This window comes from Vespa crabro, chromosome 14, assembly GCF_910589235.1.
Source record: "Vespa crabro chromosome 14, iyVesCrab1.2, whole genome shotgun sequence".
In the NCBI taxonomy this organism is placed as follows: domain Eukaryota; kingdom Metazoa; phylum Arthropoda; class Insecta; order Hymenoptera; family Vespidae; genus Vespa; species Vespa crabro.
Window position 1 is genome coordinate 3,164,143 of NC_060968.1, and position 22,217 is coordinate 3,186,359.

At 28.4% G+C, this 22,217-nt stretch overlaps 2 protein-coding genes and 1 long non-coding RNA gene across 11 annotated transcripts in view; all 3 read left to right on the forward strand.

Moving 5' to 3' along the window:
* LOC124429008 (tubby-related protein 4) overlaps positions 1 to 10,926 on the forward strand; it is a 30,333-nt gene extending 19,407 nt beyond the window's left edge. For 4 of the 6 annotated variants that reach the window (XM_046973668.1, XM_046973669.1, XM_046973671.1 and 1 more), the window contains exons 5-18: positions 3,496 to 3,678; positions 4,129 to 4,236; positions 4,402 to 4,567; positions 4,774 to 5,045; positions 5,136 to 5,224; positions 5,653 to 5,787; positions 5,915 to 6,314; positions 6,531 to 6,708; positions 6,807 to 8,454; positions 8,630 to 8,743; positions 8,848 to 9,076; positions 9,199 to 9,384; positions 9,535 to 9,682; positions 9,981 to 10,926. In XM_046973668.1, coding sequence (XP_046829624.1) covers positions 3,496 to 3,678; positions 4,129 to 4,236; positions 4,402 to 4,567; positions 4,774 to 5,045; positions 5,136 to 5,224; positions 5,653 to 5,787; positions 5,915 to 6,314; positions 6,531 to 6,708; positions 6,807 to 8,454; positions 8,630 to 8,743; positions 8,848 to 9,076; positions 9,199 to 9,384; positions 9,535 to 9,651 — 3,825 coding nt within the window. In that variant the 3' untranslated portion in view covers positions 9,652 to 9,682; positions 9,981 to 10,926. Of the gene's footprint in view, positions 1 to 3,495; positions 3,679 to 4,128; positions 4,237 to 4,401; positions 4,568 to 4,773; positions 5,046 to 5,135; positions 5,225 to 5,652; positions 5,788 to 5,914; positions 6,315 to 6,530; positions 6,709 to 6,806; positions 8,455 to 8,629; positions 8,744 to 8,847; positions 9,077 to 9,198; positions 9,385 to 9,534; positions 9,683 to 9,980 lie in introns of those variants that run through there. The other 2 variants (XM_046973672.1, XM_046973673.1) reach the window with 2 other exon arrangements.
* Positions 10,927 to 16,173: 5,247 nt separating this feature from the next.
* On the forward strand, positions 16,174 to 19,278 carry LOC124428974 (sphingosine-1-phosphate lyase). 3 transcript variants are annotated; one of them, XM_046973607.1, is made up of 9 exons: positions 16,174 to 16,557; positions 16,714 to 16,865; positions 16,957 to 17,172; positions 17,264 to 17,472; positions 17,572 to 17,808; positions 17,921 to 18,130; positions 18,270 to 18,508; positions 18,640 to 18,907; positions 18,997 to 19,278. In XM_046973607.1, the coding sequence occupies exons 2-9, from the start codon at positions 16,721 to 16,723 to the stop codon at positions 19,120 to 19,122; spliced, it is 1,650 nt and encodes a 549-aa protein (XP_046829563.1). In that variant the 5' UTR covers positions 16,174 to 16,557; positions 16,714 to 16,720; the 3' UTR covers positions 19,123 to 19,278. The 3 variants fall into 3 exon arrangements, with proteins under 3 accessions (XP_046829563.1, XP_046829565.1, XP_046829566.1); XM_046973609.1 differs by having other exon boundaries at positions 16,174 to 16,400; XM_046973610.1 differs by having other exon boundaries at positions 16,176 to 16,557; positions 16,752 to 16,865.
* Positions 19,279 to 19,369: 91 nt separating this feature from the next.
* On the forward strand, positions 19,370 to 20,987 carry LOC124428987. Of its 2 annotated transcripts, XR_006943357.1 has the most exons (4): positions 19,370 to 19,454; positions 19,626 to 20,197; positions 20,711 to 20,793; positions 20,871 to 20,987. It is a non-coding gene; the product is annotated as an uncharacterized LOC124428987 (long non-coding RNA). The 2 variants fall into 2 exon arrangements; XR_006943356.1 differs by lacking the exon at positions 19,370 to 19,454 and having other exon boundaries at positions 19,480 to 20,197.
* Positions 20,988 to 22,217: the final 1,230 nt, after the last annotated feature.

Consider the following 22,217-nt stretch of genomic DNA (forward strand, 5'->3'; position numbering starts at 1 on the left):
TTCTATATCTCTCGACTATTGTAAATGCTTTTCGTATATACAGAGAATACGTATAGTCAGAGAAATTCTAATAAAGATGATTTCTCTCCCTCCCTCCCTCCCTCCCCACCCTCACCCACTTCGTCCCACTCCTCACTCACCCCCATGTGAAACATTACTATTATTATTCTCGTCTATTCAAAAGCAATGCAAGAAGTAAACGATATCGTATATATTGCATGTAAATGTACTTATATAATGCGTTTTGCTAATATCCCATTTTGAATAATTTGTAGCATAGATGAATTTTGTATGCATATATGTATTACTAATGCATACGAGTGATAGTTAATGTATATTTACGTTAATGATTTTCATGATATTCCATTGGTTTGAACGAGAGAAAGAGAGAGAGATAGAGAACAAAAAAGGAAAAGAAACGAGAAAAAGAAAGAAATGTTAAATATTTCAAGAAGGACGAACATAGTAGAACGAACATAGTAAAACGAAAAGAAAAAGAAAATTTCTTTTTGTACTGTAAAATTGATATTTTCTTATTGATTCATCGAATTTTATTTATAAAGTAGAAAGGATCTCAATATTGGATTCTTCATATTCGAGTTCGAAATTCTTTGTAAATCTCGACATCGGAAGATATTTTGCCGATGTTTTGTCGTGCATGGAATTTTACACATAATCTTCGGTATTACTATAAATATCTTCGTGAAGTAGTACTCGGGCCACAATCTCGCATTCTACATATATGGCTTCGATGCCACGAGAGAATTCGAAGGCAAACGTCTTATCGATCACTACCCTCTTCCATGAATTCTGTCCTCTTCTATTTCTCTCTCTCTCTCTCTCTCTCTCTCTCTCTCTCTCTCTCTCTCTCTCTCTCTCTCTCTCTTTCTATCCATCTATCTATCTATCTCTCTTTATTTTACTATCCTTCTTTCTCTTCTATTTTCCTTTTTCATCTCAATATATCACGCGTCGTTCATGTTTTCACAATTTTTGAAATATAGACTCGTGTATCTCCTTCGCGATATCGTTCCTATCACCTGCTGCTACGCTTTATCGTAATCTGCAAATCCATAGCCTTTGGAGGAAAGTTGAGAAATTCAAAAATATATGTGAAACCTACTTCTAATGTGCACTTGCTCTCTCTCTCTCTCTCTCTCTTTCTATCTCTCTCTTTTCTTTATCTTTCTACAATACCGTGAATTCGATTCGATTGAGAAAAATATATCGTGGGAATTTTCAATAGGTAAACAAGAGAACGAAGAAAACCGAACGTCGGAAGGGAAAACCAATGGAAAATATAAAGAACATTTCTCTCTCTCTCTCTCTCTTTCTCTCTCTCTCTCTCTCTCTCTCTCTCTCTCGATAAGTTAAAAAAACACGTCGGGTTTCTGTAAAATTATTTATTTGTCGTTGATAATTAATCGAACAATACGTATTATCAATTTTATTTTGAGTGACATATAAAGGAATTATATGCAATGGTGGGGCGGGGGGCGAGGGTTTGGGATGAGGGGGTGAAGAGACAATCGTTAAGCAAATAAATATTCTTGATTTTATTATTGAAACGATCGATCGTATGTACGTGTGCGTTGTATAGGAACTTTCGAAATATTTTTATGATCTTTGTTTACATTCTTTTTCTTTTTTTTTCTCTTTCTTTTTTTTTCCCCCTTTCTTTTTAACAACAATAACGACAATAGAAGAAAATTTTAACCGACTCGTAATTTTATGTCACCTGTCAACGTAGTTGATCATTCTCGATAATTTTTTTTCCCTTCTTTTTTTTCTTTCTTTTTTTTTTCTCTCTCTTTCTTTCTTTTACATCCCTTCATGTATACCCGGTCGTTGACTTCTTTCACTAGACAAGTGGATGCTCTGGCATCGATTCGACGTTCACGCAAAGTGCGATTAATCCAGCTTGTACTATACACCCCGTTGACTACACATACTCCCCCTTCCTCTTGCCCTCCATCAACCCCATAGAATTTCGTGGTACTTCTTTACAAATAGAACCCTTGTTTGTTCGTATATTGTATACGGGCAATATTAGAGAGAAAAAAAAAAATAAATAAATAAATAAAGAAGAAAAAGTAAACAAAAAAAAATATCTCCAAACAATTTTATTTTAAAGCTATTCCCTTTCACGATTTAATAATATTTGATCATTTTTCTATCGGAAGGATTTTCAAACGACGTAATTAATTAATTAATCTATTCTGGCAATAGATAATTGATAATTACATTTAATACACGAGATAGATCATCTTCTTGAAGTTAATGATCGATATGGAATAAATTTCTAAAGAGTTGCACAAAAAAAAAAACAAACAAACAAACAAACAAGATTTGTCAAAGTTATTTTATCATTATTATTATTATTATTATTATTATTATTATTATTATTATTATTATTATTATTATTATTATTAATTATTATGCTCGTGTTATATATCTCGGCCATTCTTGAGTATAGTTTATCTTTCTTCGAACGTCTTATTTTAAAGTTATAATATACTTTTTTTCCATTTCTCGAGAGAAAGAGAAATCTCTCTCTTTCTCTCTTTCTCTTTCTATGTTTTTATGGGAAAAGGAAAAAAAAATTAAGAAAGACATAAATTCGTACATGTTTCTATGAAAATGACAGATACTCTTTTATCTTTGAAACACGGTTTCATTAAAGAAACAGGCCAGCACTCGAAAATACAAATCCCTCTAATGGCATCCCGAGATAAAAAGCACGGCTTTGATCATTCGACTAGGTTTGACTGCTGCTTTCAACGAGGCACGATCATGAAAAAGAAAAAAAAAAAAAAAAAAAGAAAAAGAAAAAAAAACTGGAAAAAGGAAAAAAAGGAAAAAAAAATTCTTCTCGGGAAATACGAACTCGATATACTTCATCCATTTATCGAAGTGCATTGAAAGAAAATTAAAACGAAGACGGTAAAGTGCGGTATAGAAAGAGAGATGAAATTATTAAATAAATGAAAATTCACCTCTCTCTCTCTCTCTCTCTCTCTCGAGGAATTTTTATATGTTTAATAGTTTAAGAAAAGCGAACTTTTAAAATAAATTATTATAATTTATCCTCATTATTATCAAGATTTTAATTTATTCTCATTATTATCAAGATAATTTTATTTTTATTTGCCTTTTAGTTATCTTATTTCTCTCTCTCTCTCTCTCTCTCTCTCTCTCTCTCTCTCTCTTTCTCTCTCTTTTATTTTTATAAAAAAAAAGAAAAACTGGCACGTTTTAAGCTATCATATTTAATTCAAATTATTTGACGAACAACATATCGATTTGTTCTTTCATTTAAAATTAGTATAACGATCAATAATTTTTACAAAATGAAAGACAATGAATCTTTCAATCGTTTCTAATAATTTTCTAATATACTTTACTTTTATTTCTAATGTACTTTACATTATCTGATATATTAATACATACATATATTGTAATATATATATATATATATATATTTTTTTTTTACAGGTAATATTTGTAAAATGGAACGAGCCATATCAGAAGTTAGCATCATGTGACAGTTCAGGTGTAATCTTCGTTTGGATAAAATACGAAGGAAGATGGAGTATAGAATTGATAAATGATAGGAACACACCTGTGACGCATTTCTCTTGGTCTCACGATGGTCGAATGGCTCTTATATGTTATCGAGTATATATATATATATATATATATAGATATATATGATCAATTATACTCTATACCATTAAATTGATTTCATTTCTTATTTTCTTTTGCTCGTTTGTTGTTTTTTTTTTTCTTTTTTCGAAAACCCTTGAAAATCGTCGAAAATAAAATTAGTACGAGGATCTAGAAATTTTTCATTTCTATTCCATTATTCGAACGATAGTTACAAACAAGTTTGTTATTAATACTTTATCGATCGATATATCCATCGAATCGTATTATCCAATTGATTTTATCGTACATATTGAAATACAATGAATTAGATATTGAATTTCATATGAAACCAGAGAATGTCTTCAAGAACGAAATGAAATCAATCGAGAAATTTGTCTTTTTAGAAAGAATACCGATTACCGATCGATTAGATTTTATTGATTTCTTTTTTTTTTTTCTTTTCTTCTTTTTTTTTTCTAGGATGGTTTCGTATTGGTCGGCAGTGTTGGTGGACAAAGATATTGGTCGTCTATGTTAAATGACAAAGCTACGATAACTTGCGGAATTTGGACACCGGATGATCAACAGGCAAAAAATTTTTCATATTTATTTGTTTAAACTTGTTCATTGTATTATCGATGTTTTTGCAATTCGAATTTGTACGATTGATCTCTTCTCTTAAAAAAAATAAACCCCGTTCGCACGTGCTCATTTGGTCAGAAACATTTTTCATTATTAACACAATGATGATAGGTTTATTTTGGAACAACGGCTGGACAATTGATAGTGATGGATGTGCATGGTGCAATGGTATCGGAGGTACAATTGGCAGCGGGTGTTACCTCGATGGCTTGGAGTGCCGAAAAATTTACGATGGAGGAAGGTGACGAAGATGTTACAAGCGATAGATCAAGAAGGGGTAAACAAATGTGCATTAATAATAAATTTATAATATGAATTGTTATTGTCTTTTATAAAAAAAAAAAAAAAAATCACAATCGTTAAAGCATTCGTTCAAAAAAAGAAAAGAAAAAAAGATATATATATATATATATATATATATCTTTTGTACATGCCAAATATATAAAGTTTAATTAATTTATATATTTTTAATATAATCAACAGACGAACGTAATTACATATTAGCTGTTTGCCTTGCCGATGGTAACATAGTTATGCTTCGTTCCTTCGACGACGTATCACCAATAACTGTACGTACAAATTTAAAAACACCTTTACACGCAGAATGGAGTAATTCAAGAAAGTTATTAGCTATTGCGGGAACGAAGGATTCGGATTCTCTTCCTCAAAATAATTCATTAGAATATACGAACCTATTAAAGTTCTATTCGGTTAACGGTACCCTCGTTTACACAACAGTAATTCCATACACGCAGGTATGTATGTATGTTCTTTCTTATACACGCGAGAACTAAAACGACTTCTTATCGTCCTGACGTTGATTTACGAGTTTCGTTATCTTTCAGTGCCCTGTATCGGCGTTAACCTGGGGTCATAACGACAGAAGACTCTTCGTAGCCACTGGTGCAAGAGTACATGCGGCATGGGTCTCCAGGTGATATATAATACGATTTATGTATGTGCTTTTCTTATTTTTTATTTCTTCATTTCATTATTGGTTATAATCATCATCTTGGATAAATAATAACAATGACTCGCTTATAATCGATATATAAAATCATTATAAATAATTCTTATAATTCTGTTAATATTTTACATATATATATATATATATATATATATATATATATATATATATATATATAATATGTAAAGTATATATTAATTATGCTCTATATAAAAGGTATACAATTTTATTAATAGAGCATATATAATCTCTATCATATAATATAAAATAATATAATATAAAAGTTGTATGTGAACATTATCGTATCGTATTGTATCGTAACATAAGATTCTCTTGTAACAATGGACAATAATTAAGTACGTTATTTAATTCTAAATGAAATTTCTACGTCATAGGAGGGTCGGTTCATTGCAGTTGCTATCTAGATTAGCAGTGAGGGCAGCCCTCACAAGAGAATCCAGTGTCCAACAACTTCCGTTACCATCTAGATTAAGAGCATCGGTAGCTGCATTGTTTGCTAGTACGATACGGTAAGCAATATTAAATATAATAATAATATTTGACAATTTTTGATTGAAATAGTTTTTTTTTCCTCCGTTTTCCTTTTCTTTTTCTTTTCTTTCGGTTTTTTTTTTCTTTTTGTTTCTTTTCCATTAGGTGTCCAGTACCAGAGCCAAGAGAATTAAGACGTTTTGTATCCAGGCCACCAGCTGGAAGTGGAAGATTACATTGTACAATGCTTAGACATGCCGTAGAACCTATACCTTGTTATACATTATATTTAGAATATTTAGGTGGTTTGGTACCATTATTAAAAGGTCGAAGAACCAGTAAAATCAGGCCAGAGTTTGTAATATTCGATCCCCAGAGTCAAGATACTTTACAATTATTCGACGATGTATCACAATGTCCTTCCTTCAGTGATGGTTCTGATACAGAAAGAGATACCGCAGATTTATGTGGTTCCCCAAGAAATCGTCGAAAAAATAGAAGAAAGAAGGAAGAAAAGGGCTCAGAGGAAACTGATGATCTCACTTACGTCGACACTTTGCCCGAGGTAGAGGATACCTTTAAAATTTTCAATGCTTATCAGTTGAATTACTTACTCGATCGATATATATATATATATATATATATATATATATATATATATATGTATGTATGTATGCATGTATACATTAGGAATCGCGTGACGTAGGATAAATCTTAACGAGTATTTTAGGTTTAGGAGTGGAATCATGATCCTTTCTTAACTGAATCTATTTGTTTGCAGCACGCTAGATTGGTCGAAGTAACGTCAAATATTTGGGGCACGAAATTTAAATTCCACGGCTTGGCAGATTCTGTACCAGCTAACTTAGGTCAAGTTACTTATCGAACATCATTGTTACATTTGCAACCAAGGCAAATGACACTGGTGATGACGGAATTGAGAGATGATTTACCTGCAGGTCATTAATATTTCCCATTTTTATCATTTTCTCTAACATTCGTAAATATATCTTCTGTATGATATCGAAAAATATCAAAAGTTTTTATTCCTTTACAGGTCCAGATCCAAGTTTCAACCCTAATTTATTTTCCGAAGACGAGGAGGAAACATTTCAGGATCTTCAGGGAACTTCTAGAGCAACCTCGGAGACTCAGCCACCTCCGATAGCTCCTATGACGCCGCGAAACGCACGACTGAATCCAAATCGTCCAAAGTCACAAATCTCAAATCAATTTTTAACCACAGAAGCCTTACCTGCCTCTTTGGCACGCGTCGAAAATTATGAAAACGAATTCCCATATGTAGATCTTCAAGAGATGACGAATTTGTATGAGAATATAAGAAGCGCACCTACGAATACTTATCGTACACCACCTAGGCACAATCCACCTAGATGTTGCGACGTTCCAGCTTTGCAATCGCCTAAAAATGCAGTCGCGCCGACACAAACTTTAATAGCTACGTCGAATACAAGTACCGATTATTCGAGTAATATTCAAAGAGTTAAAACGGCATTGGCCGATCAACAAAATACCGGTATGGTTACGAAAAAGGAACTCGAAAATAATAAGCTCAATCAGATATCTCAAGAGGACAAATCTAGTCTAAATTCTGGTTCGTCCAACATCATTCCAACGTCCATGCATAACGGGCAGATACCATTAGCCGAAGCATCGAGCTCGCAAAACTCCATATTAAATAATTTGGATGGTGGTAACGATTGTTCCCAATCACAAATGATTTATATGAATGGCTTGAACATCATGACGTCATGTTCGAGTAACGTCCTAAACTCAAATCACTCGAACAACGTGCAACAAAGCTGCCACGGTTTCTTACATCCAAGGAACAATCAAAATAATGGGACTAACTTGAGCATAAGCCCATCGCAAAGTAATTTAAATCCATTTTCAAAACATAATAATGGCTCGAACGGTTCGTCCAGTTTATTACTTCCGTCTACGTGTTCCTATCAATTATCAGATAATTCTGATCACGAACAATCGACTTCATGTTCGCCGTGTAATTTGAAACAACAAAAGGAAATGAAATCTCAGGGTAGTTATGGAAAAATCAATGTTTCTAATCAATCGAACGGAAAGACAGAAGAGCTTCGTTTTATCGACGAAGAGAGTAAAGCCGAGGCTGACATTGAACAATTTCGTGGTGTTCATAGGACACCAACGGTCGTTAGTATCGGTCCACTTTGTTCAAATGATTCAATAGTAAGAAGTTGTAGCGTTGGATATTTAGATCTGGTAGACGTTCATCAGTTGGTTCCTTGCGATGTTGCCTTGAAAATGTTGAGAAAGGAAGCGCCTAACAAGAGATTGGTATTGGTTTCGAGAAAAACAAAAAGAAGGAAAAAGAATAGACCACAGCACGACATTGGACAACAAAATAGTAAACCACCAAGACTTCGTAATTGTGGTAAATCGAAGAGTTTAGACTCCAGTGATATATTCCCTAGTAACGAACTTATAACTACACCTCCTAAATTGCCTGAACACCTTGAGGAAGCATCGAACATTGTTAATAATTCTGAAATTGTAACGGAGGAGAAGTGCAGTGATTTGAATATAGTAGTATTAGGGGAGATTAACAACGATACCGTGATGGAACGTCAAAAAAAGATACTTCATGGTAACGATGAAACTTACGTTGAGAAACCATGTCGATTGGAAACTTGTGTGTCTCCTGTTAGGTGACTATTAGAAACAAAAAAAAACAAAACAAAAAAAAAACAAAAAATAAAAACAATAAAAAAAATAAAAAGAAAAATTACAAAAATTAAAATTAAACAAAAGAATTAATTAATTAATCGTCATAAGCATATATACAATATTGATAACATATTTATGTTAAATATTAATTTTTAGGGGTTCCAGTCCAAGTGGTTCTTTGGCATCATCATTGGACGGTCTTGCCGCAAGACTCAAAGATTTCGATGAGAGTCATTCCTTACCACCCCCATCACCTCGTCCATCCTCAAGGTATTCTATGTTACCTATTCTATGTAATGAGAAAAAAAAAAGATTATTTAAAAAAATTAGATTTAATAACGTGAAATAAAAAAAATAAATAAATAAATTTAAAGTTGTAGACTGCCAAGAAGTTCACCAAGCAGTCCGGCACCCTCGAAGAAAGGAAAAAGACCAGCTTCGGCTTCGCCAATCAGAAGGAGACTATTATCGAGTCCTTTGTTAAACAGGCGAACGCGAAAAAGTCGTGGCGAGAGTTCCGATGAGGAAGGATTAATACAGGACGACTCGTCATCGAATTATCGCGACTTGGAAACCTTTCAGAAAGCACAGCTACGTCAGAAAGTTAGAGAAAATATTCTAAATAATTCAAATCGTTAATATATAAAAGAGAGTATCGTTATGAATAAACGGACACATATGGCCATACACACACACATATATCTATTATTTTTATATTATTTTAGTTGAAACAAAGGGGTGCTGGAATGTCTAATGGTCATAATAAACAGGAGACAACTAGACGAGAACTTGTGATGCACAATAAAGCACCAATGTGGAACGAAGCTAGTCAGGTTTATCAGCTTGATTTTGGTGGTAGAGTAACACAAGAAAGTGCTAAGAATTTTCAAATTGAATTTAGAGGGAAACAGGCAAGTTTTTAAATATTATACATATATATATACGTTTACATATATATATATATATATATATAGAAATTATTTGTTACGTTTAATTAATTTATATTAACAAATTTATTTATATTACGAAATAATTTTCTTTTATTTTTCATGATACCATAGGTGATGCAATTTGGCCGGATAGATGGAAATGCCTACACGTTGGATTTTCAATACCCTTTCAGTGCATTGCAAGCTTTTGCTGTTGCCTTGGCAAATGTTACGCAAAGGCTCAAGTAACCGTCACTCCCCAGTACCTCGTTCGATATATGTACGAAATTAGATACAATTAGTCACACAAATCAACGATACATATATATATATATATATATATATATATATATATATATATATAATCTTTTATTTATTTTGAATACAATACTTATTATTGTTAATAATTTCATAGTTGATTTCTATATACGATTGTTCAGTTTAAATGTAAATCATAAGTACATACATTTAATTGTATTGTAACGCAATCAGAAGTCTACTATGAAATAATAAATTATTATTACAATAATTATTAGTTCCCTTTTAATTTTAATTTCAATTTCAATTTCAATTTACAGATCTCTACGAAATTTGGAGTATGAATATTAACGACGAGATGAAAAAGACTTACGTGTAAGCAAGGCACACACCCACGTGTCTTTCGATTATAAATGATTTAATAGTCATCGTCTAGAGAAGGAAGTATGTGTAATTAACAAAAAAAGAACAAAAATGTCGGAACGTGTCGTCTTGGAGTTTCTCCAAAGAGAAGAAAAAAGAAATAAAAAAAAAAAAAAAAAAAAAAAAACAATAAAGAAGTAAAAAGAAAATAGAAAAGAAAAGAAAGAAGAAAAAAATATTGCAGAAGAAAAGTGCACAAGACCTTTATGCGTTTTCGCAATGAAAAATTTTTCGTGTGTTGTCTGTAAAAGATAGAATGAATGTGAATGAAAGAGAGAAAGAAAGAAAGAAAGAGAAAGAGAAAGAGAAAGAGAGAGAGAGAGAGAGAGAGAGCAAAAAATTCTCCACTTCCGTTGATCAATGTTAAACACATCAGAGAAATTACAAGCGATTTAAATTTGTGTGGAACACAAAAGAAATTTTTTTGATAATTGTATGGTAATATTTCGTTATATACATACATACATAACGTATATATATATATACATATATATATATATATATATATATATATATATATATATAATATATGTATATATATGTAAACGTTTCTTCGTCGTACCGTCCAAAAAATAATTTCGTTTCTCCCAACTTCGAGAGCTCATTTTTGTATAGTTTATGCGACACGTTGGAGTATAGTAAAATACTGTTGAAAGTTTCAACTCTCGTTCATTTTTGGCGGTCCGCCGAATACACGCACACATACACACAAACACGCACGCACGCACGCACACACACACACATATACATACATATACATAAAAAAAGAGAGAGAGAGAGAGAGAGAGAGAGAGGGAGAGAGAGAGAAAGACACGCACATATCTACACGCAAATAGACACAAACAAAAAATTCAGACGCATATAAACATATTAGAATTTTGTATACACATGTAATTTATTGATGGACTCGCCTTAAAAAACAATTACACAGATAAATACATTAACATATGTACGTGCGAGCAAGTTATGACGTTGTTCAATTTAAATGTTTCTTAATGCGTATGATATATTATTATATATTATTAAACAAGAAGAAAATATTGATGGATAATGTTCGATCTCGTGTATCGTTTCTCGTCGAGAAGAAAACAAAAAAATAAATAAATAAATAAATAAATAAAAGAAAGAAACAAAGAAAAGAAAAAGAAACGGGATCGATCGAGGCAAATCATCGGCAAAATGAAACAAAAACAAAAAAGAAAGAAGTAAATAATATTAATGAATTAATGAATTAAAACAAACAAACAAAAAAAGAAAAAGAAAGAGAAAAAGTAAAAGAAAGAAATGAATGAAAGATAGATAGGATAGATACATAGTGATAGAGATAGAAAGAGAAGGAGAGATAGATAGAGAGAGAGAGAGAGAGAGAGAGAGAGATAAGTAAAAATAAGTAATTAAATTAAATTTATTATTTAATGAATTAAACAAAAAGACGCCAAAGCAGAAAGTATTTCCCATAAAAGAAACGGTCTATGCCGTTTTTACATACAAAACAAAGAATAAAAATTAAAAAGTGAAGAAGGATGAGAAGAAGAGATAAGAAATAAATAAATAAATAAATAAACAAACAAATAGATAAAAAAAATAAATAAAATCGTCATGTACGTATCGTCGTACGTATATTAGGGATTAAAATGCAAAAACATAGACGTTCGCCTAATCGTAAAATTGATATGTGAATATGGAATCGGTGTCAGGCCTACGAGATATTATTAAAAAAAAAATAATAAAAAATAAAAAAAAAATAAAAAAAAAATAAAGAAAAAAAAATAGAAAAAAAAGAAAAAGGGAGAAAGAGGCAAAAAAAAAAAAGAAAAAAATAGAAGACAAAGAAGCGCTAATATATCGAGAATGGGGCATGCAATAGTAAACTAATAAGCCAATGTTATATCTAGATGATAGTAATCGCTTTATAATAATTAGATATTTATCGTTTACGTCATGGCTACGTTTGAAATGTTAGACAAATTATATCAAATATGTAAGGCTTAATCACACGATTATAATTTTTATTTATCTCTTTCAAAAAAAAAAAAAGAAAAAATATATATATATATATATATTTGTTTGAACAAATTATTTATCAATGTAATTTTACACTCTCTCTCTCTCTCTCTCTCTCTCTCTCTCTCTCTCTCTCTCTTTCTCTCTATCTCTCTTTCTCTCTCATTCTCTCTCTCTATCTCTCTCGCTCTTGTGATTGTTTATATAAATTGTATTATTTTATTTATAAACGAAATTTAGATGTCTGTACATAAATACACATATACACACACACACACACACGTATATATATATATATATATATATATATATATATATACACACACATATACAATTTCATGCAGCTCCATTCTCGATTAAAAAAAAAAAAAAATAAAAAAATAAAAAAATAAAAAAAAAAAAGAAATAGAAAAAAAAGAGAAAAAATAAAGAAAAAAAAGACAATGTATAAATTATTCAATGGCAAAGTAATCAGCAATCGTGGCAAAAAATTTATGAAAAAAGGAAAAAAAATAAAGAAGAAGAAAAAAAGAGAGAGAGAGAGAGAGAGAGAGAGAGAGAGAGAGAGAGAGAGAGAGAGAGAGAGGTATAGAAAGTTATCGGATAAAAGTCGTATACTATACGAATTTTCAGTTTCTTAAATGCTGTCCTCGAAATTGTTTATAAAAGTCATTAAAATGCGACTTTCATAATTGGTAATTTTTAGCGTTAAGTTTCAATCAAGATATAAATAAATATATTAAACACCGTTGCACATAAAATATACCTATACATAATTTGTAAAATCAATAGTAACGCAAACTCACGTTATCTAGTAGGAGATATTATTTTATTCTGATGAATAATAATAGCACAGAATACGCACACCCTATTAGAATTTATACGCTAATAAAACGAATTAATGATAAAATAATATAATTGAAAGAAATTAACGGACGATTATTGTTAATAATATTATTGGATATAACTTTTAAATGTGAGTTTGCGTTTATCTTAATCAAATGACGATGATTAGAGAAACAAAAAAAAAGCAGAGAGAGAGAGAGAGAGAGAGAGAGAGAGAGAGAGAGAGAGAGAGAAAAGAAAAAAGGAAAAATAAATATATATATAAGTAAGTAAAGTAGGCGTGTCGAGCTAATTCGTATAAAATCATTATTAAGTATCGTCATTTTAAATAATTCCTAAGTGATACTTTTAATTAAATCATTTTATACGAAATTAGATCTTGAAATCTCCTACTTGACGTTTATTTATTTTTCATTTATATCGTCGCCGAGCAAAACGAACTGAATTGTCACGCGTTCAATAAATAAATTCAATTCATGTTGAAAATCATTCTCGATGGAAAAAAAAATCATAATTATATTAAGGGAGAGATAATTGTCATTTTTAATGCGATAGGTAAATATTCACGTTGCTTTCGTCTTCGTTATATATAAATAAATAAATAATTAGAGAGAGAGAGAGAGAGAGAGAGAGAGAGAGAGAGAGATAAAAAGAGAATAAAAAATTTATCAATTATGCCAGTGGTATATATGTATTGTTATTAAAATCGTTTCTATTTTATGTGAATATTCGAGTGAATTTCGTATCAAGCTTGAAAAATGTGACTGATAAAGTTCTAAAATGTTCGGCTTATCTCGAAAGTTAGATAATCTAATTCTAACAAAAATATCTATGTAAGTATCTTTATCTGCTGTAATAATTATTTTTTACGTTGAAGAAGTTACGTCCTTTATTACTTGGATAATGTTAAGATTGTGCTTAAAAAAAAAAAAAAAAAAGAAGAAGAAGAAAAGGAAGAAGAGAAAAAAGAAAAAAAATTAATCAAGAACGCTATCTACGTGTACGTTTTATTGACTGATTGTGAGTACATATTAATAATACAATAACGACGAAAAGGAAAAAAAAGAAAAAAAGGAAAAAAGAAAAGAAAAAAACAAAAAAATAGAAAAAGAAAAAAATTACATTTTATCCAATTCCAATGGTATCGATTTGTTTGTTGTCAAATGGGGGAAAAAAAAAAAAGCGAAAAGCGAAAAGAGAAATGGAAGAAGAAAGAAAGATAAAACAACGTTGTTAATTAATTTTCTCGCCTTAGCGCTAACAATAATTCTCTATATGTGCAATACAATTTTGTTACCGAGTACATTAATGATTATAACAAATTTGTAAATAAAGATAAAAAAAAAAAAAAACTTTAAACGACAATGGATTTGCGTCTCCTGTTCGTTCGTACCTTTTGACGTTATTTTATTAAATTATTTTATAATAAAAGAGAATATTATGGAAAAGAATTAATGACAATACAAGTTTCAATATTTAAAATATTTAAAATATTCTGTAATCTTTCTAAAATTATATAATATTATTAAATTTTTATATATGATGTTTAATAATTGACAAATTTATTATTGATAGATAATTGAAAATTCTTTGATATAAGGATTAATAATTAAGAATATTATTTATTTATCTTTTCACAGTATATATTATAAATATTTAGATATTCAATATTTTTTTTAATCTTCCTAGAACTATATGACGTCATAAAAGTTCATAAAAAAAGTGTTTAATAATTATTAGGTTGGAAACTATGAAACGGGCGTTTTTGTTTAGTTATTTATTTTCATTCAACGCCTGTTTCATAGTTTCCAACCTAATATTAATATGTTAATTAACAGAAGCGATAAATGATATAAGTATTATCGATTGATATCGTTATTTATTCCATTTTTATATGTAAATTATAAACATTTAAATATTTAAAATATACTGTAGTCTTTATAGAACAAATTGATATCATAAAAGTTCATGAAAAGTGTATATTAATGATCAAAGAAAATCATTTTTAATGTATTAATCGTATATATACATATATCTTGATCATTATATTGTCGCAAAAATTCGGATTTTTGAATAGGAACACATGACGATAGAGGAGTTCGTCAAGTGAGTACAGTTCGCTCACATTATTTATCATAGTGGATACAGTCCGCTGATATTATTTTTGAAATTAGAAATACAATAGGGACACACGAGATGGCGCCAGGGGTATTAAGAATTTTTAAGAATTTAGTTCAGTGTTCTCCGCTAGATGCCGACACCTGTTGTTTTTTTCTTAACTTCGACTAATAAGATCAGCTGATAGGACAAAGAAGTAAACTCCTCAACTCTCATGTTATCCTATTAGAAAATCAGAATTTTTGCGACAATATGGCAGACAATTATTGACACTGTTATATATAGATATACTAATATTGTTAATCCTTATATCAAACGTATTAAAAATGACTTTTTTTTTATCATAATTAAACATTTTCCATAAACTTTTATTATATCATATTGTTCTAAAAAGACTATAGAATATTCTTAATATCTAAATGTTTATAATTTATCCTCGGAAGTGGCATAAATAATATAATCAATTAATAATACTTATTTCGATTGTCTCTAACTATTATTAATTAGAGAATAAATTATAAAAGAACAATTAACGTGAACTTATATAACATTAAAACGTTCTAGAGAGTCTACAGAATCTTTTCAATATCTAAATGTTAACAAATTTTTACTAAGGAAATAGCATAAATTAATATTTTAAATCGTAATTTATTATTTAGATTAATCTGTTATTGGAATTAATTATAATATCATCAGACGCTTATATAATCTTTATTTATTTCTTCATTTAATAAAATGTAATAATAATTAACGATATTCCTAAATGTGATAAATAATGATCGAAAAATTAGAAAATAAGAAAATTGAAATTGTTTAAACTAATGTTATATATATAAAAGAAAAAAAAAAAGAAAAAAAAAAAAAAACAGAAAGAAAAAAAAATCAATTATCATTCTCGACATACGGTAATTTTTACATGGTAACAATTTTCAAAATATTCAAACCGACCGTTCCATTTTTCCTATATCTTTCTCAAAATTTACGCTAGATGGTAGTTTGATCTTATCTAGAGAATTACATGCATACGAATTAATCATAGTATTATATCGTTTTCTTTTATTGTTCATTATATCAAATAACATGTAACGTTATCGTTAATATTTAATCGTAGCTTAAATTAGTTTTTTTTACTGACGTAAATCGTGAATATAAATTTTCTAACTGTAGATAAAATTATACTTTTATAATAATAATAATAATAATAATAATAATATATATATATATATCTTATTCCTTTGTTATATTATCAAGGAAAGTAGTATGAATAATTACAATGCCTAAACGAATTCTAACGTGAACCGATTCCAAAGTACAAAAAATATCATAGAACAGAGTAATACGAAAATATTGTAAGTTTTAATTGATAAGATATATATATCATTGAAAGGAAACGCTGTTTTTTACGATTTCGATTAAAAATTATTAGATAATTGTGTGTGTGTGTGTGTGTGTGTTCTTCCTTTTTTTTTCTTTTAACCACTGTTTAAAATATTTTTATAAATCAAGGTAATACTTACTATATATTGACTAATATATATATATATATATATATATATATATATATATATATATATATATATCAATATATATATATATATATATATATATATATATATATTGATCTGTAATAATTTAATTATCTCTATTATTTCTATATATTAGATATAATATGGTTATTTCTTGTGTTGATACTTTGAAAGGAATTGTAAATCATTCCTTTCAAAATAAAGAACCATGGCAGATCGTTTCTATAACTGCTACCACTCTACTTGGAACTATTTGGATATGGAATTTTATTTTCTCTCAAGATAAAAGTAAGTGCTAAAAATATTTTTAACCTTATACCATTACTTATTACTCAGATTAATAATATAATAATTATATATATTTAATATATATTTTTAGCCATTGTAGAAAGAGGAAAAAAGCAGTTCTTTAAATTAGCTCGTTATATACCATCTATTAGAGATAGAATTGACAAAGAACTTTCAGATGTTAATGAATCTTTTGAAAAAGATACAATGCGTAAACTTAAGAATACTCCATTCATTGTCGAACTTCCAAAGAATGGTCTAAGTCATGATAAAGTATTATTAAAAGTACAGGAATGTATAAAAATGGGTAAGATGATTTAATAATAAATATATTATCATATTAAAACATATATTATTAAGAATAATATTAATACAATTGATTTGTTATTTATTATAAGGTGATTATGAATGGAAAAAAGGAAGAGTATCGGGTACAGTTTATAGAAATGATTCTGGTCTTATGTGTTTAATGGCTGATGTTTATAAGATTGCATCATATACCAATCCATTACATCCTGATGTTTTTCCTGGTGTCTGTAAAATGGAAGCAGAGGTTATTAGAATATCTTGTCGTTTGTTCAATGGCGATGAGAATACATGTGGAACTGTAAGTATTTAATTTTTATCTTTTTTTTTTTTTTTCATAAAAGAGAAAAATAGAAATATAATAGAATATCATTAATTTTTCAATTAAATTATTTACTAGATGACAACAGGTGGTACGGAATCGATTATATTAGCTTGTAAAGCTTATAGAGATTATGGTAGAGAATTTAAAGGTATAGAAAGACCAGAAATGGTAGTACCAGTAACTGCACATAGTTCATTTGATAAAGCTGCACAGTACTTAAATATAAAAGTACGCACAGTACCTGTCAATTCCCATAGTTATACAGTCTCTATTAAAGCTATGGAAAATGCTATAAATAAAAATACAATAATGGTAGGAATATTTTGTTTTGTTAAAAATCATATTTTTCTTTTCTTTTATTTTCTTCTTCTTCTTTTTTTTTTTTGTAATTTTTCAATTGATACATCATCAATTAACATTTTAGCTGGTATCTTCAGCACCTAATTTTCCATATGGAACGATGGACAATATCGAGGCAATTTCAAAGCTTGGCGTAAAATATAATATTCCAGTTCATGTTGATGCCTGTTTGGGTGGATTTCTTATTTGCTTTATGTCAGATATAGGATACAATTTACCACCCTTTGATTTTAGATTGCCTGGTGTAACTAGTATATCTGCTGACACACACAAGGTATTTTTTTGTTTTCTTTTTTTTTTTTTTTTTTGTTTTTTTTTTTGTTTTTTCCCTTACAAATAAAACATTTCAATAAATTAAATATTAATAAAGTTCTTAAATAAATGTTAATTATATGTGTATGATTTATGCGTAGTATGGATATGCACCAAAAGGATCTTCGGTCATACTTTATAGAGAGAAAAAATATAGACATCATCAATATACTATAACAACAGATTGGCCTGGTGGTATTTATGGATCACCAACTATAAATGGTTCTAGATCTGGTGGAATAATAGCCTCGTGTTGGGCCTCTTTAATATATTTCGGATACGATGGATATGTGCAAGCAACGAAAAAAATTATTGAAACTACTAAATACATTGAACAAGAGTATGCGTCGATATTATCCATGATTGAATATAAAATTATTCATTTTTTTTCTTTTTTTTTTTCTTTTTTTTTTTTTTCATATCATAATATATATTTTTTATATCATAATATATATTTTTTATTTCTCACAGATTAAGAAAATTGGATGGAATTTTTATTTTTGGCACACCTGTAACTTCGGTAATTGCATTAGGTTCTAATGACTTTCATATCTATAGATTGTCTGAAGCACTTGGTGCAAAAGGATGGAATTTAAATCCACTTCAATTCCCTTCTGGTATACATATTTGTATTACGTATGTTCATACAGAACCAGGTATTGCTGATCAATTTTTAAATGACGTTAGAACCGAATTAACAAATATATTAAAAGTTCCTGATCTTCCAATTGAAGGAAAAGTGAGTATTAAATATTACATTATCAATTTTTATAGAATAAAAATATTAATGATAAATATATATATATATATATATTATATTTTTAAAAGCTTGCAATGTATGGAATGAGTCAAAGCATACCAGATAGAAGTATCGTTAAAGATATTGCAAGATCCTTTTTGGATTCAATATATTACACTGGCAATAACAAGGAAACGAACATGCAGGATACATAAAAATAATATATTGTCTATTTTCAAAAAAATAAGTAACAAAATAAAATTTAAGTATTCTTATTGATACATTCTTTTCAGAATTATAAGCAGAAAATGAGTAATAAAATTGGTACAAACATTTGTACATTATATATCTATTAAAAAATTTTTATTATACATCTTTATATATTACATATTTTATATATATATATATATATATATATATATATATATATATATATATATATGTATATATATGTGTGTGTGTGTTTATTATATATAGAATTTCTGTATGCAGCCATTTATGTACATTGAAGTAATTGATATTACTTTGAATATTCCCATTTTTTTTGGTAATTATTAATTTTTTTTCTCTCTCTCTCTCTCTCTCTCTCTCTTTCTCTATCTATCTATCTATCTCTCTATCTATCTCTTTCTTATCTAATTTAATAATGTAGTAAATAACTAATCCATGTAAAAACAATTGGAACTTTTATTTTTTATGTTAATATATATTATTTTAGGTGTTCCTTTTATTCCGTGATATAATTTATTCCTTCGTCGAACTATTAACCTGAAGAAATTGCAGAAAATCATGCATAACTCATTGCATACGTGGTTTCTCAATATTAATATGCCCTCGGTATGGCGAATATTTTATGAGAGTCGTGAAAATAGTTATGAGGGCAAATACCGATGTGATCTCGAGAATATCACGTCATTTTTATTCTCTGCTTTTACCAGTCTATAAATCCATCGAATAAAGATAGTTCATATCTTTTCGCACGTCGTTGTAGGATACTTTAAATTTTCAAATATAGAAATCTTTCATAAAAATATGAATACTATAAAAGAAAGTAAACACGAAAGAGATAAGGACTCCAATATATTCTATATTCAATGAACGCCGATTATTATTCTTACTTTCTTAGAGATATCAACGATTTGTTTCTTTTTCTTTTTCTTTTTTAAAACAAAAAAATCAAGGAGATATTAATAGATTTTAAGAAGAAAAAAAAAAGAAAAAAAAGTTAATTTGAAAAAATTCATCATTAGTTTTTGAAGGATAATCATTTCTAAAAGCAATACAATAAAGGTATCTAAAAATGTTCTTGAAAAGATTATTATTAAAATATTAAAGTTAAATATAATACAATCTAAGTATGATTTAATTGGGTCAAAACATTTTAGTATCATTTCCTATCAATTTAAAAACGATACATATAGCATATCACATTACTTGCTTATCAGAATGATGCACGAATAATTAATTTCAAGTATTTCATACGCAATAATGCAAATCTACAATCTACAAAAAAGATATAATAATATTAACGTAGGATTGTAATTATATCTTTCTTTTTTCTTTTTTTTTTTTTTTTTTTTTCAAGGTTCAAACAATTTCTCGTATCTTCTTTAACTATGACACATTTCTTTATCATTAACAAATAAACACCATATAGTAATTGGTAATTAATGTCTTTCTTTTTTTTTTTCTTTCTTTCTTTCTTTTTTTTTTTTTTTTTTTTTTTAGAAATATTTGGAATTTATTAAAAAAATATCATTGACGAGAGAAAGCTTTAGTAACATATTTATACTATGCTTTTAGGTATTTTTCTAAAACGACATTATTCATGTGCGAGATATCAAAGTAAACTCAGATTCTGTTTTATACCATCATTTTTCAACATCGTACGTATTCCCTAGTGAAAAGAACGTAAAGTATATTGCTTGAATTCTTACGCATTTCTTTTAACGCATTCTTTTAGATAAGTAACAGCTTAAGAAGAAAAAAAAGAAAAGAGAAAAGGAAAAAAAAAATATGCAAGAGGAATCTCAGGCGAGTATAAAAAGCAAATAAAAAAACAAAAAAGAAAAAAAAAAAAGAAGAGCAAGAAGAAAGGAAAATTTAAAGAAAAAAAGTAAACGTAAATTATATTTCTCATTAAGACTGACTTTTTAAGATATAATTTAACCTAGCCACGATAAAGCCACGACAATGTATAGTTTAAAATGAAATGATCATTCTCCTTTAACGTAAATGTTCATGAAAAAAAAAAAAAAAAAAAAAAAAAATAAAATTCATTAATTTTATCCTCGAATAATATAATTATATTTCATAGAAATGAAAATGTTAAGCGATTAAATGATATTTAAATGATTACGATACTCGCATAGATTTTGATCGAATATCTTAGTTACAAATACGAAACAAAGATTAAGATTTATTTATTTTATCGTATATGCTTATCGTTCGAGATCATATCTTTGAATTCATATAAAGAAAAATTCTTTTTCTTTTTTTTTTTTTTTTCTTTTTATCTTTTTATATATTTATTCAGAGACGAAGTCGTGACGTTAAAAAAAATTTCTTAATTGGGATTTAAGTCTGTTCGTCATCTTTTTATTATTGCGTGAATTTAAAATTAATTACAATCGATTTAATATGTCCAATAGTTAAATGTTCATTTCTCGAACGGCTAGAAACTACCTTGGCATGATTTTAGGCGAAACTATGGTGAATATAAATTATAGAGAGGAAACGCAAACTGTAAACAGAATTTAATAAGTTAAGAAGAGCCTCTAGGAAAGGTTTACATACGTATAGGTATATATATATATAATATATATATATATTCCATCGCGTTAATACATGACGCATACATTCACAAATGCTGCAAGTCTTTCAGTTATTTTGGAATATTGCCAGTTACTCAAATTTACAATATAAAAATGAACGTTTTCTTATCTCAATTATTTAACTTTCTCTCGATATTATTTGTTATTAAAAATTATTTATTTAAATGTTAATTATAATGTTCCTGAAAATAGGCATTACTTTATACATAATAATAACGTTACTTAAGAACGCCATCTATCAATAAGACAATATATTCTTTTTTGATTACATTCTTCTATGCAATGAACGACTTTATCGACTGAACTTAGCGTGAAGGGTTGCCGTATTCCCAGGGGCGCTTATAATCAAATATTTAAATAAATAATTTTAATTCGTTTAAAGGAAAAGACGATCTTCTTTTATTTGTTTTAATTGTTTTAAATATTTATTAAAACAATTAATTTAACAAGAGATATCAAATGATCTTACATCGACT

Excerpts from the sequence above, each read along its gene's own strand:
- LOC124428974 (XM_046973607.1), top strand. The coding sequence starts at position 16,721 with ATGGTTATTTCTTGTGTTGATACTTTGAAAGGAATTGTAAATCATTCC. Across the intron at positions 17,809-17,920 it reads TAAATAAAAATACAATAATG|CTGGTATCTTCAGCACCTAA; the intron begins GTAGGAATATTT and ends TTAACATTTTAG. Across the intron at positions 18,509-18,639 it reads ACTAAATACATTGAACAAGA|ATTAAGAAAATTGGATGGAA; the intron begins GTATGCGTCGAT and ends TATTTCTCACAG.